The sequence below is a fragment of the Salvelinus namaycush genome, chromosome 27 (assembly GCF_016432855.1).
Source record: "Salvelinus namaycush isolate Seneca chromosome 27, SaNama_1.0, whole genome shotgun sequence".
Classification (NCBI taxonomy): Eukaryota; Metazoa; Chordata; class Actinopteri; order Salmoniformes; family Salmonidae; genus Salvelinus; species Salvelinus namaycush.
In genome coordinates this window covers 36,491,059-36,507,376 of record NC_052333.1, presented here as the reverse complement: position 1 = coordinate 36,507,376, position 16,318 = coordinate 36,491,059, and the positions used below count along the sequence as shown (strand labels likewise).

At 43.3% G+C, this 16,318-nt stretch overlaps 1 protein-coding gene across 2 annotated transcripts; it reads left to right on the top strand.

The window, feature by feature from the left end:
* The first annotated feature begins 5,688 nt into the window (after window positions 1-5,688).
* On the top strand, window positions 5,689-12,996 carry LOC120022528 (probable C-mannosyltransferase DPY19L4). Of its 2 annotated transcripts, none has more exons than XM_038966474.1 (20): window positions 5,689-5,822; window positions 6,274-6,373; window positions 6,484-6,663; window positions 6,890-7,014; window positions 7,264-7,354; window positions 7,564-7,685; window positions 7,876-8,021; window positions 8,378-8,501; window positions 8,757-8,891; window positions 9,089-9,220; window positions 9,481-9,582; window positions 9,773-9,846; window positions 10,048-10,206; window positions 10,332-10,451; window positions 10,545-10,665; window positions 11,324-11,380; window positions 11,502-11,584; window positions 11,724-11,856; window positions 12,066-12,224; window positions 12,417-12,996. In XM_038966474.1, exons 1-20 carry the CDS (start codon window positions 5,820-5,822, stop codon window positions 12,579-12,581), a joined length of 2,331 nt encoding a protein of 776 aa, XP_038822402.1. In that variant the 5' UTR covers window positions 5,689-5,819; the 3' UTR covers window positions 12,582-12,996. The 2 variants fall into 2 exon arrangements, with proteins under 2 accessions (XP_038822402.1, XP_038822403.1); XM_038966475.1 differs by having other exon boundaries at window positions 5,692-5,981.
* Window positions 12,997-16,318: the final 3,322 nt, after the last annotated feature.

Below are 16,318 nucleotides of genomic sequence, written 5' to 3'. Positions count from 1 at the left end.
CTCATGTGCACATATTAATAAATAATACAACAACCTCTTAGACCCACTATATTCATTGAAGACATTTTGTGATTTAATCTCTTTTAAAAAAAACTATTTGGCAAGTTTTTGGAACTTTCTAGCAAGGAGTTCCAGGACTTCACTGCCCTGAAATTAAAAGCTATTTTGCCAAGCTCTAATTTGGTTTTGGTGGTCTATAGGTGGTCTTGGTTCTGCTCTGTGTGTTACGAGAGTTTGTTTTTGACCATTCCAGTTTATCATATATATAGCGGTTGGTCTTTCAGAGTAGTGAATTTGATGTACATGGACTTTTTGTAATGCTGGTCATATTTACTCTCCCTGATAGATTTTCTTAATGTTGTCTTGTATCAGATTAACATGGCTCTGGTCTGCCACACACATCGCTGTTTGACTAGACTTTCTCATCACAAAGCTAAGCAGAGAGACTTTCTAAAGCACTTCCCAAAATAATACCCCCAAGAACTCAACATGTTCCCGGATCTATTTTTAAACTGCCTATATCTGCCTCTGATTAATTGAAATGGTTCTGTTCCGACTGAAGGTGGTGGTATCATTTTATAGAAGTAGACCTCCCCAAGGAACTGGATTAATCAGGTCCCGTTACAGATATGGAAAATATAGTATTGGGTGGACGGACCCCACCATAGCTCTGTCCATCAAAACACTTGAGACAAGACCAGGGGTATTCAACTCTTACCCTACGAGATCCGGAGCCTGCTGGTTTTCTATTCTAGCTGATAATGAATTGCACCCACCTGGTGTCCCAGGTCTAAATCAGTTCCTGATTAGAGGGGAACAATGAAAAAAAAAGGAGTGGAACTGGCTTCGAGGTCCAGAGTTGATTTTGAGGAGACTAAACTATTAAAGGGATAGTACACCCAAATAACACACAGTTACATTTTGGTTTCCTTACCCTGTAAGCAGTCTATGGACAAGGTAAGACAGCAATCCATGCTTTGGTTTTGACATAAAACGGGAAAAATGCTTATACAGTATCTGGGCTTTATTGGGATGCCCAAAAAGTTACTATTTGAAGACAGTGGCAAGGTAAACCAAAGCATGGATTGCTGTCTTACGGATATGGAAAATTCAGTATCAGGTAGACGGGCCCACCGCAGCTCTGTCCATTAAAACACTGATGACTAGACTATTCATGCAGCCAGCAGTAGAATTGGAGTCTAGACTTAGAGCCATTACACAGTTGTAAACGACAGTATTTTTATGCTATAATAGAAAGACTATAACCTCATATTTGGATACTAAGCACTGAGTTTGTTCGAACTTTATTACTATTGATCAAAGCCATGTTATATGGTGAATTACAGTATGATCAATATTGAAACAGTGGAAACTGCTCACATCAGGTCAATCTAAGACAATGTCCCTCTGTAATATATTGCTCATCATACAGACTAGTCGACTAGGTCTATGTCAAAGAAAAGCTGTGGCAGCACAGGTTGCTAAGGAAACGTTTGTCCATCTTAACACCTTTGATTTTCTTGTCATAATGCTTCTGGAGACACCAGGCTGTTTCATTCTCCATGATGTAACATAATACATTTCTGAGTGATCCATACTTGATGGGAACCTAGTAGCTGAGGACTGTAACTGTTTTGCATTGACTTCTGTTTCGCTTTACATTGTATTTATTGGTTGTTGTGATCAGGGCATCCTTGGGAGTGACAACATGGTCTCAATGGGTTTTCCCTGAATACATAAATAAATAAAGAACAATAATGGTAATAAAAATGGTTTTATCCGACCCTTACAGAATAACCACATGATTTCTATTTGTATTTATTAGGGATCCCCATTACGGTTAGCTTCTGCCAAGGCAGCAGCTACTCTTCCTGGGGTCCAAACACAATAAGGCACTTACATGACATATAAACAAAATATAAAACAGTACATCATATAACATTATTACCCCTCTACGTATCTACAATACAAAAATGTTTAATACCAACATACAACAATATTACAATGTATGTGTGTGTAGAGTACGTGTGCTAGCGCCTGTGTGCGTATGCATGTTGTGGCAACCCGGGGGCCTGCACGGAGCTACAAAGGAAGGAGCAGGACCATGGACAGCTCTACAGGGATAGAGAGGCCAAGGTGAGTTAACACCATGGACAGCTCTACAGGCACCAACAGATTCAACACCAATACTACCCAGTCCAGGTGCTGCAACCAATTAGACCTGGAATTGGTCCCACCTGTCAATACCCCAATGGGTATAGGTAGCGGTGTAGTCACTTGGGCAGACAGGCAGAGGGTACGCCTAAACCTCAGAAGAACCAGAGTGAGTATGATAAGCACCTTGATTAGACACCAAAGAAGATACTAGGCAATGTTTGACTCACCTGTCTCTCACTCTTCCTTTTCTTTGCCCCCAAAGGAAAAGGACCCATTCCCGGGCAGCACGCCACCCAGCACAAGATGAGAGAAAACATTAGCCATGAAATGCTTTGAAAGGCATCAACAGCATTATCCCAGAAACACTAGACCCACTCCAATTTGAGTACTGCCCCAACAGATCCACAGATGATGCAATCTCTATTGCACTCCACACTGCCCTTTTACACCTGGACAAAAGGAACACCTATGTGAGAATGCTATTCATGAATTACAGCTCAGCGTTCAACACCATAGTGCCCTCAAAGCTCATGCCTAAGCTTAGGACTAAACACTTCCCTCTGCAACTGGATCCTGGACTTCCCGAGGGGTCGCCCCCAGGTGGTAAAAGTAGGTAACAACACATCCGCCACGCTGATCCTCAACACGGGGGCCCCTCAGGGGTGCGTGTTCAGTCCCCTCCTGTACTCCCTGTTCACTCATGACTGCACGGCCAGGCACGACTCCAACACCATCGTTAAGTTTGCCGATGACACAACAGTGGTAAGCATGATCACCGACAACGTTGAGACAGCCTATAGGGAGGTCAGAGACCTGACCGTGTGGTGAAAGGACAACAACCTGTCCCTCAACGTGATCAAGACAAAGGAGATGATTGTGGACTACAGGAAAAGGTGGACTGAGCACTCCCCCATTCTCATCGACAGGGCTGCAGTGGAGCAGGTTGAGAGCTTCAAGTTCCTTGGTGTGCACATCACCAACAAACTAACATGGTCCAAGCACACCAAGACAGTCGTGAAGAGGGCACGACAAAACCTATTCCCCCTCAGGAGACTGAAAAGATTTGGCATGGGTCCTCAGATCTTCAAAAGGTTTTACAGCTGCACCATCGAGAGCATCCTGACGGGTTGCATCACTGCCTGGTATGGCAACTGCTCGGCCTCCGACCACAAGGCACTACAGAGGGTAATGCGTACGGCCCAGTACATCACCGAGGCCAAGCTTCCTGCCATCCAGGACCAGACGGTGTCAAGAGGAAGGCCCTAAAAATTGTCAAAGACTCCAGCCACCCTAGTCATTGACTGTTCTCTCTGCTACCGCACTGCAAGCGGTACCGGAGTGCCAAGTCTAGGTCCAAGAGGCAGATTCAGCCCCCAAGCCATAAGACTCCTGAACATCTAATCAAATGGCTACCCAGACTATTTGCATTGCCCCCCCCCCCCCCCCCCCCCCACTGCTGCTACTCTCTGTTGTCTATGCATAGTCACTTTAATAACTCTACCTACATGTACATATTACCTCGACACCGGTGCCCCCGCACATCGACTCTGTACCGGTACCCCCTGTATATACAGTAGCCACGCTATTGTTATTTTACTGCTACTCTTCAATTATTTTTATCTCTTACTTTTTTTTGTATTTTCTTAAAACTGCATTGTTGGTTAAGGGCTTGTAAGTAAGTATTGCACTGTAAGGTCTACTACACCTGTTGTATTCGGCATATGTGACAAATAAAATTAGATTTGGTCAGTAGGTGTGTGGTTCAGTACTTGTAGTCAGTAGTTTTGTGGTTGTGATCACTAGCTAGTTGTGGACAATCATGGTCAGAGGTTTTGTGGTTGTGATCACTAGCTAGTTGTGGACAATCATGGTCAGAAGTTTTGTGGTTGTGATCACTAGCTAGTTGTGGACAATCATGGTCAGAAGTTTTGTGGTTGTGATCACTAGCTAGTTGTGGACAATCATGGTCAGAAGTTTTGTGGTTGTGATCACTAGCTAGTTGTGGACAATCATGGTCAGAAGTTTTGTGGTTGTGATCACTAGCTAGTTGTGGACAATCATGGTCAGAGGTTTTGTGGTTGTGATCAGCAGTTGTGGTTGAGTAGTTGTGGGGCTCAAAACTGGTGGGGCTCTGCTGCAACACATTCCTGTTCAATACCTTTGCCTAGTATCCTGTAAGGAAGTCCTTGCTTTTTGAGGTTGGCACATACCCTCCCCCTACATCTCTGTCCCTACGAACCCCTACATATTCCTGTATGATAAACTCCAGTCGGTTTGAGCCATGTTTCCTGCACACAAATCACATCAGGATTAGCCGGCAGTGAACTGCTTGAACTCCATGCCAATTAGCCAACAGACTTCGAGCATTTCATTGTAGTACTACCACCATAAACAAGATCCAGTAATACATGATTCTAACCTCTTCCCATGTCAACCCTGTCATACTCAGATGTCTCCCAGCCGCTTTCACTATTAGCTGAATCCTCTCTGTTTTAGACTCTGATGTAGCCTACAGACTACATCACCAGCTTTCTCTTATCTATGTATACCATATCGCCGCCTACCTGCCACGTAATCCCCGGTCTAGATGCTCCTACCCATCTCTCCCTTGAACCTGTATCTCCCTGGACCTGGACCACCCCCACTGCCTCAGCATGACACCCTTCTCTCCACTCTCAGTTGTTGCACCTCCACTGCAACATTGCCTCACACCCACCATATGGGTACATATGCCCTCACATAATAACTCATATATCCTATGGTTACTTTATCTGGCAGTAACCTGTCCTTGAAGTGTAACAGAATAGACAGGCTATCTAACCCTAACTCCACCCCTTGTTGCTTGCAATCTTTGAATATTCACTAGAATGTTGTCGCTTACCTCTTTAGTGCTAACACTCACAGTCACTCACTCCTGTTATCACCCCTTTAATCCACTGCTTCCCTGCTTGATCAGTCCAGCTGCTCGACACCACCTTACACTTCCCTATTTGTTTCACTCTGTGAGATTTTTCCCTGTGCACAATGTTCTTACACAACAACAAGCTCCATCTCTTAACACTTTAGCATTGACAACTTCCCCAATCAACTATTTTATCACAGCCGTCAACCTTATCGGACTCATTGCCCCAACCCGCCCTAAACTTCAGAATCACTTTATGCTCCTCCTCACCTCACGACATATCTTGCCCTTCCTCAACACTCTCTACCAACGAACTGCCGCTAGCCTTAGAAACTATGTTGTTCTCCTCAAACTTCATTTTCAAACTCCTCTGTGCCTCCATAGACCTCTCGCTTCCCTTCAAACCCCTGCTCCCTTTCTTTTTCTATTTTCTACTTCCCCCTTTATTTGTACCACTGCTCCATACCTGTTTCACTTTCTTCCCCCATCACTATCTCCTACCATCTCTGACCCAGTTACAGCCCTGCCGAACCGCAGCCACACAGAGTAAAGTTTTATTGTTTGTTTACCAACGATTGATACCGGAGTTCCGAACAGTTTTAGTATCATCTCGTGATGCACTCTTTGTTTTGTTTATTTTCCTGGTTTAGACCTAGTTATGTTGAAGACTTCTTCCTCGGGAGTTCTGACAGAAACATTTAGCTAGTTTCCACACTGCCATCTAGTGTGTAGGAGAAGGGTTGACGACAGTAGGGAAGAAATGGTTGGTTAAAGAAATCGCTTGAGGACTCGGGAGTAGCTAGCTAGCTCGTTAGTCATTCGTTGAATCAAGTTCGAAGACAAACTCGTTAGCTAGCTAAGTATTAGCAAGCTAGTAGTAGTAGTAGCTCTGTTAATATCATGGAATTGCTGTGAATCTCTGGTAGGTAGCTAGGTATTCGTTAGCTTCGCCATCTAGATAGCTACCTGTTTGTACAGATATGTCATAATTTGCTAGGACTTTGTCGGTATGCTAATTTTGGTTAGCTAGCTAGCAGACTAGCTAACCTTAACATTGTTAATTAACGTTAACGTTATCTAGCAGGCCAGAAGTAACGTTAGCTAGAATGGTAGCTAGTTAGCCAGGAAATAGCTGCAGTTACGTTAGCTGTGTGGATTATGTTAGGCCAGGGTGTCTGACCCATAATGTGAATATGCCTCTTGTGGTTTAACAGGATATGACAGAGTTGAGATGCCGGAAAACAGTGGTAAAGGAGGGAGAAGAGGATGAGCACCAGCAATGTGAATCTGAACCTTGCTCAGAGAATTTTACAAGTAACCAACCACACTCAATCTGTGTCAACTGTAGGCCTGCATGGTTTGGTGACGGCCAGGAAATAAATGTATGTATGTGAAGTTGTAATGTATTCCTTTTCTTTTACCAGTGGACAAGGTTAGTCTGAAGGAGAAGTGTTCAGAGGACACAGATGGAGCTACCTGTGGGGTTCAGGAGAAAGAGAAGGAAGATGAAGAGGAGGAGGAGGAGAAGAAGGAAGAAGATAAAAAGGAAGAGGCAGACAGTCAGAAGCCCTCTCCTGTCAAAAGAAACCGGAGCGCCTGCAGATGTGAGTGGATCTCTTGTTATTTTCTCACTGTAAGGGTAGGGATGAAGCCTCTCACGGATGAATCTCTTTTACCAGATACTTCCTCCAATGCTATGTGCAAATAGCCTGGGGACAAGGTTACTCACTGACTGACACAATCACACAGTAAAAGACGTGCGTTGGGTAGTGTGTGACTTTTGTCTGACAATAACGTGATGTTCAAATGTACTCTACCCCCACTCCACAGCGGTTATGCTTCAGAGTCTAGTGAAGCTGTTCTTCGGATGCCTGGCAGCAGTTACATGTGGCATGATGTATGCAGTGTATCTCTACACCTACCACGAGAGGAAGTTCTGGTTTTCTAGCAGACAGGTGGGTAGCGCTAGCCTGGGTACTAGTCTGTGCTACCATTCCACTCCTTACCACTCCATGTCATGCCACACTTGCATGACAAGGAGTGGAATGATAGCCTACAGACTAGTAACCAGGCTAGGGTAGCACTGGTTGTTCCCCCAATCCATTTCTCTCTCTCTCTCTCTCTGATACATCGTTAGATAATGGCCAGGTGTTAACAGGAATATGAACAGTGCTTACCCTGCCTTTGTGTTTATTTTGTTTCAGGAGCTGGAACGGGAAATCACCTTCCAGGGTGGCAGTGGAATCTACTATTACTACTACAAACACATGTTGACAGCACCCTCCTTTGAAAGAGGTAATAGCCTAATCTTTCCCCAAACAAACCAGTATCCAATACAAATCAGTGGTTTTGATATCCAAACCTGAGACAACCTGTCTCACCCAGACACGGTTATACTGTAACACTATTATATGTTGCCATACTGTTACTACCATCTAAGGTTTTCAGTCATCGTCATCATCTTATTATTCTTGTCTTATGGATTTGTTGTTTTTCTGCTTTAGGGATATACGAGCTGATGAGAGACAACAGGACTGTGTCTGGTCAGACCATCAACGCAGTGGAACGCCTGTCTCTGTACCCAGAGCTTATTACTAGCCTGCTCTATAGAATCACAGGAAGCCAGGTGCACCACCTGGAGATAATCTCTTTCCCTTGATCAAAAAGATCTGACATGAACTTGTGGTTTTTGGCTGCAAGGCAACTTGCGTTAGTTGACGCGCCGCCTACCCACATCGTGCAGTCTTATCACCCATAAAGATGCTAGCGATGTACTCTGTGTGTGTCTGACTGGTAGGGTTTCCTCCACCCTGCAGGATGTAATAGAGCCAGTATACTTCTACATCGGGGTGGTGTTTGGCCTCCAGGCTGTCTATGTCACTGCCCTCTTCGTGTCTAGCTGGGTGATGAGTGGCACGTGCGTGGCTGGCATACTGGCTGTGGCCTGGTATGTTATCAACCGGTGAGTGGGAGATGGACACACTATCAGACACACAATGTGTGTGTCCCAAGTGGCACCCTATTCCCTTTATAGTGTGCACTACTTTTGACCAGGGCCTTACGATGCAGGCTATGTCTGTTTCCCCATTTGTCCTGCTTTTTCCAGAGGTGTGCACTTGTACCCTCCCTGTCATGGATTTAAAAGCATAGCATAGGAGTGTTGGCTGGAGGGTAGTTTCCACCATTGTGAAATCCATGAGGGAAAGTGTTTAAGTGTGATGAATCAGGACATAGCCATTATCATGGTCTTCCTAGGCATTCAGACATTACAACGTAACTTGTTTTAATTCTGTCATTGTTCATTCATTGTCTCCCCAGACCAGACACAACCAAAGTGGACTATGCCATTCCACTGCGGGACAACTGGGCCTTGCCTTACTTCTCTTGCCAAGTTGCAGCCTTAACCGGATTCCTGAGTAATAACGTTAACTCCGCCTCAGAGGTGAGCTACCTTTGCATGTTACTCCAAATGTAAAAATAGCTTTTTAAACACCTAGGTCATTGGAGTAAGGGAGAGGGATAGAGTGAGACATTCTGTGTATTGCTTTCAATTAAATTGATTTAAAAGCTGTTAAGCCCATCGTTATGTGTGGGATATAGGGAATATGGATATTTTTAGTTTGTGTTTCATCATACCACCTGTCGGTTTTTCCCAGTGGGTAAAATTGACATGATGGCTCTCCCCTCTGTGTTGTAGATGTTCTGTTACCTCCTGATGAGTGCCACCACCTTCACCTTCATCCTGGTGTGGGAGCACAGCCACTACGTGCTCTTCATCCAGGGCCTGGCCCTGTTCCTGCTCGACTCCTTTGACCTGGTGCCGTCCCGCAAGGTACTTACTTACTGCCCTCCAAAGATATTGTGATATTATCTCATTTTGAAGACCTATTTGCTGACTTTCATCTTCATGGTTGTTGTAGATGAAACATTTGCTGAAGGATATTTTGGTATGATAAAATGTCAAAGTATTCAGTCAATTGGATATAGTCTCAGTATCTCTGTTTTCTGTCTCTCTGTGTGATTGACAAGATGGCTGACATTCACAAGGTGTACCTGAGCTCTCTCTTCCTGGCCTACGTCCTCCAATTCCAGAACCCAGCCCTGCTCAGCTCTCCTTTGCTCAGCCTCCTCATCAGCTCAGTGCTAGCGAGGTACTTCCAGGTAGAGAGAGCTTCTGACTTACTCTGTGAAACCAAATGGCAGTGAGGCTTTGGAGCTGTAAGTTAGCTTCCACCTTGCACACAAAATGCTGAAATATTGAACACCCACTACCGTTCGCACATGGAGGGAACGTTTGATTGAGGCATAAGGCGTAAATTAGGCTTAGTAAGATGATGGAAGCTGCTAATGTTAGATAATCAGAGGTTTCTTTGGCAGTTACCACAATCACTTTCAAATGTTGTCTGTGGTCTTGTTTTCAGCAAAACATGAAGATGGGCCCCCTAGTGGCCAGACTGATGAAGCTCTTTCTGCATTTCTACCTTTGCTTCACCACCGGGATCACCTTCAGCTATGTGGCCAAGGTGAGAGTCCCTGAGTTTAGGTTCAGTTTCATCAATATTGTTGGAAATATGGGAGTGTTCCCCCTCTGGATGTGTATTTGAAAGGAAATTGCAACATCTGATTTAACAATCACACAACATGTTGTAGTAGATGGGATTCGAGTTGGAAAATCTAAATGTTCATGTAATATGCATCTAATTTGATTTCCAGCGACTAGTGCCAGTCAGAGAGAGTGATTTCATTTTGAAATTTCTTGAAGTGAAATTCGGACTCAACACAACAACGTGAGTTGTAACACATTCTAACATACAACTGACCCAAATATTTGGCATTCAGCAATAAGACAAAGATAAGGTAATTCTAGTGTGATGTCTTATTGTAGTAAATGTAGTAATATTAAGTGTTCAATCATAATGTTAACTAGCAATGAACAACAGTAAATATAAAAATATTGATGAAAATATTGAATGGTTTCTCTTCCTCAGAGACTTTGTGACTAACCGGCTCCTGTGTCAAGAATGCTTCCAGACCCCCAGTCAGGACTTTTTCCTGCGGCTGACCCAAGCATCAGTCCTGCCTTTTTACCTACTGGTCCTCCTTATCTGTCTCATATCAACACTGCAGACCATCTACAGGAGGCTCAGGTTAGAAACTGTACATAGTAGACGGCAAGAGAAGCTGTTGTTTTGTGTTCTCATAATATGGTCGATTTGAAATACAAGAACCTTCATATGGCCGTTCGGTCATTTTTGTGTCTCCATGGTGATAGTGGTGAGCCAATGAAAACGAACATCAGACTCGAAGATGGACGAATAGGAGAGCAACCCGAGGTTGTCTACCACGTTTTCCACACAATGCTGTTCGGGGCTCTGGCGATGGTCTTTGAGGGGTATGTTCCTAAATTACAAATTACTTGCTATAACCTTTCAGACATGAAAACCAAAAATGGCTGTCATTGTTCACATGTGGTGTTCTCCCGCAGGATGAAGTATTTGTGGACCCCATACGTCTGCATGTTCACAGCGTTTGGCGTGTGTTCTCCAGAGCTCTGGGTGACTTTGTTCAGGTGGCTAAGGCTGAAGTTCATCCACCCTGTGGTACTGGTGAGAGAGGCATTTTCCATTTAATTGTCTCCAATCATAACCTCTATGCTTTGAGTGTGGACATGTCTCCATATTCATAGCTAACAAATAGATTCCAGAACACCAAAGAGTCCCTTCGCAAGTCAGAATGTTGAATACATTTTATTTGAACTTACTCTACTGGTTGTCAGCTGATTTCGTCCTTATGCAGTTGGAAATGTGAGACAAAATATTCCCAGGAAAGTATTATTTAACCGACTTCAAAACGCACGTGGGCCGCTGTGGGTGGCTATCACGGTTTGTTCATCACCTGAGGCACGCTCACACGATGTAAATACATGCGGCATGCATACTAGCCGATCGTGTGTACATGGCTATGCGCGTGTGTCAGGTGATGGAAATATCTGTGCAGTACCAGCGTCTTGAAAAGTCAGGTTAATAATAGATATTTATTCTCACATTTCCAGAGGCATAAGGACCAACCGCAGAGACAACCAGTAGAGTAAGTTCAAATGTAATTTTATTCTGGTGGTAAGAGGAAGCTCTCCAAACAATTGTATTGCTTTGTTTCAGACTGTGATACCTAACTATCACAGTCTGTTTTAGGCTACAAGCACCATATTTGTTCATAATGTAAAAGTATAGTATTCATCTTTTGCTGCTTGTTTTACCCAAACAGGCCTTAATATTGAGCACAGCAGTTCCAACCATCATTGGATTCAGTTTATGGAGAGAGGTGAGGTTTGCAATATATGTTAGTATCATCATGTATTAGTATTCTCTTGCTTTGAACTTATAACAATTAAGGTGACATTTGTAACATGTTAAATTGGCATAACCCTCTGTCCTTCTTTCAGTACTTTCCCCGTGTCATAGCAGAACTATCAGAGCTGCAGGAATTCTATGACCCAGATACAGTCGAGCTGATGAACTGGATAAAGTGTGTAATCTGCCTCATTGCCTCTCACACAGATAATTGAATACGGACTTGAGGGTTACGTTCTGACCCACCAACCCATTTCTGCCTCCCTCCCTCTTTTTCTTTCCGTCCCGCCTCTGTTCCTCTCTTTCCTCTCCAGGACCCATGCTCCGATGGCGGCAGTGTTCGCGGGCAGCCCGCAGCTGTTGGGTTCGGTGAAGCTGTGCTCAGGTTGGACTGTGACCAGTCTGCCTCTCTACTCAGACATTGACCTGCTGAGGAGGAGTGAGGATGTGAGTAGGGCTACCTGAATCATATGGGGTGCACTTAGTAGAGTAGACGCAAACAGGAGAAAACATTATGAGATAGAACAAATATTATTAATCCTACAGGTTAAAACATATCTCCCGCTGAAACATAGGATAGCTGTTCTCCCTAGTAATCTGTTTTTCCCCTTCTGTCAATCCCCCCCATTTGAAACCTTGTGTTTTGCGTCAAATAGACATACCAGGTGTATGCAATGAGGTCCGCGGAAGATGTCTACAAGATTCTGTCTTTGCACAAGACGAGCTACGTGATAATCGAAGAGTCGCTGTGCAACGAGTTGAGTCATACCAAGGGCTGCAGGATCAAAGACCTGCTGGATATCGCCAACAGCCATGTGAGTATTGTGAACACCACTCCCGATACTGCAACATTATACCGGGCACACACACACACACACTTTGATGATAAACAGTAAATTGTTACAGTGCATAACGGCGCTCTGAGAAATATAGCCTATATACATGATTGCGTTCTTGCACATTACTGTTCTTTCTTGCATTGACCGTTGCCCTCCTTCCTCCACCAGGTGGTGTATGACAAAGGCGAGATGTACTCCTTCTCCAAACACGGGCGATTCTGTCATGAGATAAAGATGAACTACTCGCCCTACACAAACTACTTCTCAAGGGTTTTCTGGAACAGGTCCTATCACGTCTACAAAGTCAACTCGGTCATCTCCTTCCAGTACTGAAGACAGCTCCGCTTCAGCCCAACTACTGAGACAAGACTTTCTTCGGTCTCTGCGGTGTCCGTTACCATAGTTGGATGCAGTTACAACCCCTTCGCGGGTTGGTTCTCGTAAAATCCGTGGGAAGCGTGTTGATTGAATATTCAGTCCCCGTGACATTCTACGGGGAGTGTAAATTGTCTTGAGATTCTGCACAGTAACAAATCACACATGTAACAGATTGAGATCCATGATGAGAACATTCAGTTGGTCCCCCCGATTATTGCATGTCAGAAAAGTGGTCAAACTCTTAATGAATAGTTAGGGGCAAAGTTCACAATGCCATGTGAGTCATAGTACTGTATTTTGTTTTCCAAAACACGAATTACTGTGATGTCTTGAGTGAAAGTAAAGCACGCATGCATGTAAGGGAGACGGGTCCACTATTCTCTTGTCATTATTTACCTCTTAATATTGACGCACATGCAGTGCATATGTGTTTTAACAGTTGATGTTTGCTGCTTTGCGCCTTAGGATGTATTTGCCTGCACACCCCCGTTTCTTCTGTATGATGTAAAAGGGAACTGGCGGATAAGGTTGACCCAGAGCTCACTCTTAAGCCTTTTGGCAAGGTTCCCCAATTTGGCCCGTGGGTGGTTGTATTTGGCCTCCCAAGTTTTCTGAGAGGAAAAAAATATATACAGTCCATTCGGAAAGTATTCAGACCAATTGACTTTTTCCACATTTTGTTACGTTACAGCCTTATTCTAAAATGGACTACTTTCCGAATGCACTGTGTGTGTGTGTGTGTTTTGTTGGACATAAAAGACTGACAAAACACCAGGAAATCAGCTCCAAGTGATTTTAATTTATGAAAGAGAGCCACATGACCGAATATGCAGTGTTTGAAATTATTTTGTTTTAGTCAAACATATCTGGGCTTCTTGCAGGCAATTTGCAGACTAGAAAGTAGAAATTATTTGTAATTATGTTCTGGCCCCCTGACCATCCGCTCACTAAATAATTGGCCCGCAGCTGAATCTAGACGATGAAGGCAGGCTCTGAGGCTATCCATTTAGGTTGCTTTTCATTTAAAAAACCTATTGTTCTGGATGCCTTAGTCTTTATTTATTTATTTAACCTTTATTTAACTAGGCAAGTCAGTTAAGACCAAATTCTTATTTACAATGACCCTAACACGGACTACGCTGGGCCAATTGTGCGCTGCCCTATGGGACTCCCAATCACGGCCGGTTGTGATACAGCCCAGGATCGAACCAGGGTCTGTAGTGCCTTAAAATGCTGCGCCACTCGGGAGCCTGAGTCTTGACCTAAAATGTTCACTCAAATGAAACAATTATAGGCCACATAGCTAAAGCAGTGGCATTTAAGATGCTATTTTGAGCTTCCGTCAACTTGGATCTTTTACTGGTTGTCATAGTATGCCAGTCTAACTTGCTATGTCTGGAAATGGTAAACAAAGTGTATTAATTTGTAAATGCAACACAACTATGAAGTCTATCTACGATGTGTTTTAATTATATTTGTCTCAAATGTTTTGCTATTGCTAGTGCTGAACTGCAATGACTTTTGCAAAGCTACTATCTGCTGTTTTTCTCCTGAAATGTCAATGCAAAGAATATATGCTCTTGGAGCGGTCTCGTTTACCAGAATCTGTGCACTCAGTGACCCTTCCCTGTATGTTTTACCTTAGAGACAATTATGCCTATGCATCTTTGTATAGATTGTTCTAGCTATTCTAAACTGTTGAATCCTTCAGGAGCCGGTATGCCACATTTTATGGTGACAGATGGTTGATCTGGTCCTTTTAACCATGGTAAATTCAGAACATAACTCAACAGGAAGTTAGCAAACATACTATTTTATGTTGTGCGTCATATATGTTTCGTGCCTTTTTTGGGAAGGTGATGTATCCTAATTAATGTTCCTGATGTAAAAACAGTCAACTGGCTAGTAACCAGCTGGTACCTAGCCCTCCAATTGCCAAAGGAGTTTCCACTAGTTTCAACATGTACAATTATTGAGGTGAAGTTACTTTTTGTCCTCATTGTTAGGAGATACACTATACAGTTGAAGTCGGAAGTATTTCTTGTTAACAAACTATAGTTTTGGCAAGTCGGTTAGGACATTTACTTTGTGCATGACACAAGTAATTTTTCCAACAATTGTTTACAGACAGATTATTTCACTTATCATTCACTGTATCACAATTCCAGTGGGTCAGAAGTTTACATAGACTAAGTTGACTGTGCCTTTAAACAGCTAGGAAAATTCCAGAAAATGATGTCATGGCTTTAGAAGCTTCTGATAGGCTAATTGACATAATTTGAGTCAATTGGTGTACCTGTGGATGTATTTCAAGGCCTACCTTTCAAACTCAGTGCCTCTTTGCTTGACATCATGGGGAAATCAGCCAAGACCTCAGAAAAAAATTTGTAGACCTCCACAAGTCTGGTTCATCCTTGGGAGCAATTTCCAAACTCCTGAAGGTACCACATTCATCTGTACAAACAATAGTACGCAAGTATAAACACCATGGGACCACGCAGCCGTCATTCCGCTCAGGAAGGAGATGTGTTCTGTCTCCTAGAGATGAAAGTACTTTGGTGTGAAAAGTGCAAATCAATCCCAGAACAGCAGCAAAGGACCTTGTGAAGATGCTGGAGGAAACAAGCACAAAAGTATCTATATCCACAGTAAAACGAGTCCTATATCGACATAACCTGAAAGGCCGCTAAGCAAGGAAGAAGCCACTGCTCCAAAACCGCCATTAAAAAGCCAGAATATGGTTTGCAACTGCACATGGGGACAAAGATCGTACTTGTTGGAGAAATGTCCTCTGGTCTGATGAAACAAAAATAGAGCTGTTTGGCCATAATGACCATTGTTATGTTTGGCAGAAAAAGGGGGAGGCTTGCAAGCCAAAGAACACCATCCCAACCGTGAAGCACAGGGGTGGCAGCATCATGTTGTAGGGGTGCTTTGCTGCAGGAGGGACTGATGCACTTCACAAAATAGATGGCTTCATGAGGCAGGAAAATTATGTGGATATATTGAAGCAACATCTCAAGAAATCAGGAAGATAAAGCTTGGTCTCAAATGGGACTTCCAAATGGACAATGACCCCAAGCATACTTCCAAAGTTGTGGCAAAATGGCTTAAGGACAACAAAGTCAAGGTATTGGAGTGGCCATCACAAAGCCCTGACCTCAATCTCATAGAAAATTTGTGGGCAGAACTGAAAAAGCATGTGTGAGCAAGGAGGCCTACAAACCTGACTCAGTTACACTAGCTCTGTCAGGAGGAATGGGCTAAAATTCAACCAACTTATTGTTTAGTTTATTTAGTTTATTTTTACAGGGACAGTGCACATTAATCAACGCTTCAGTAAAAGTGACGGTTTTAGCCAGCCGGCTAATTTTCAACCGCAGTCCCTGGGCAGGTTATTAAAAACAATTACATTATAGACAATCATTGAGCAGTGAGCACACGCAGAGCAACATAGGACAAGCAAGACGTAGCATACAGACAGAGCAACATAGAACAAAAAGCAGGAAGCTACCTGAAATGTTTGACCCAAGTTAAACAATTTAAAGGCAATCCTACCAAATACTAAATGAGTGTAATGAAAGAAATACAACCTGAAATAAATCATTCTCTACTATTATTTTGACATTTCACATTCTTAAAATAAAGTGGTGGTCCTAACTGACCTAAAACGGAATTTTTTATAGGATTAA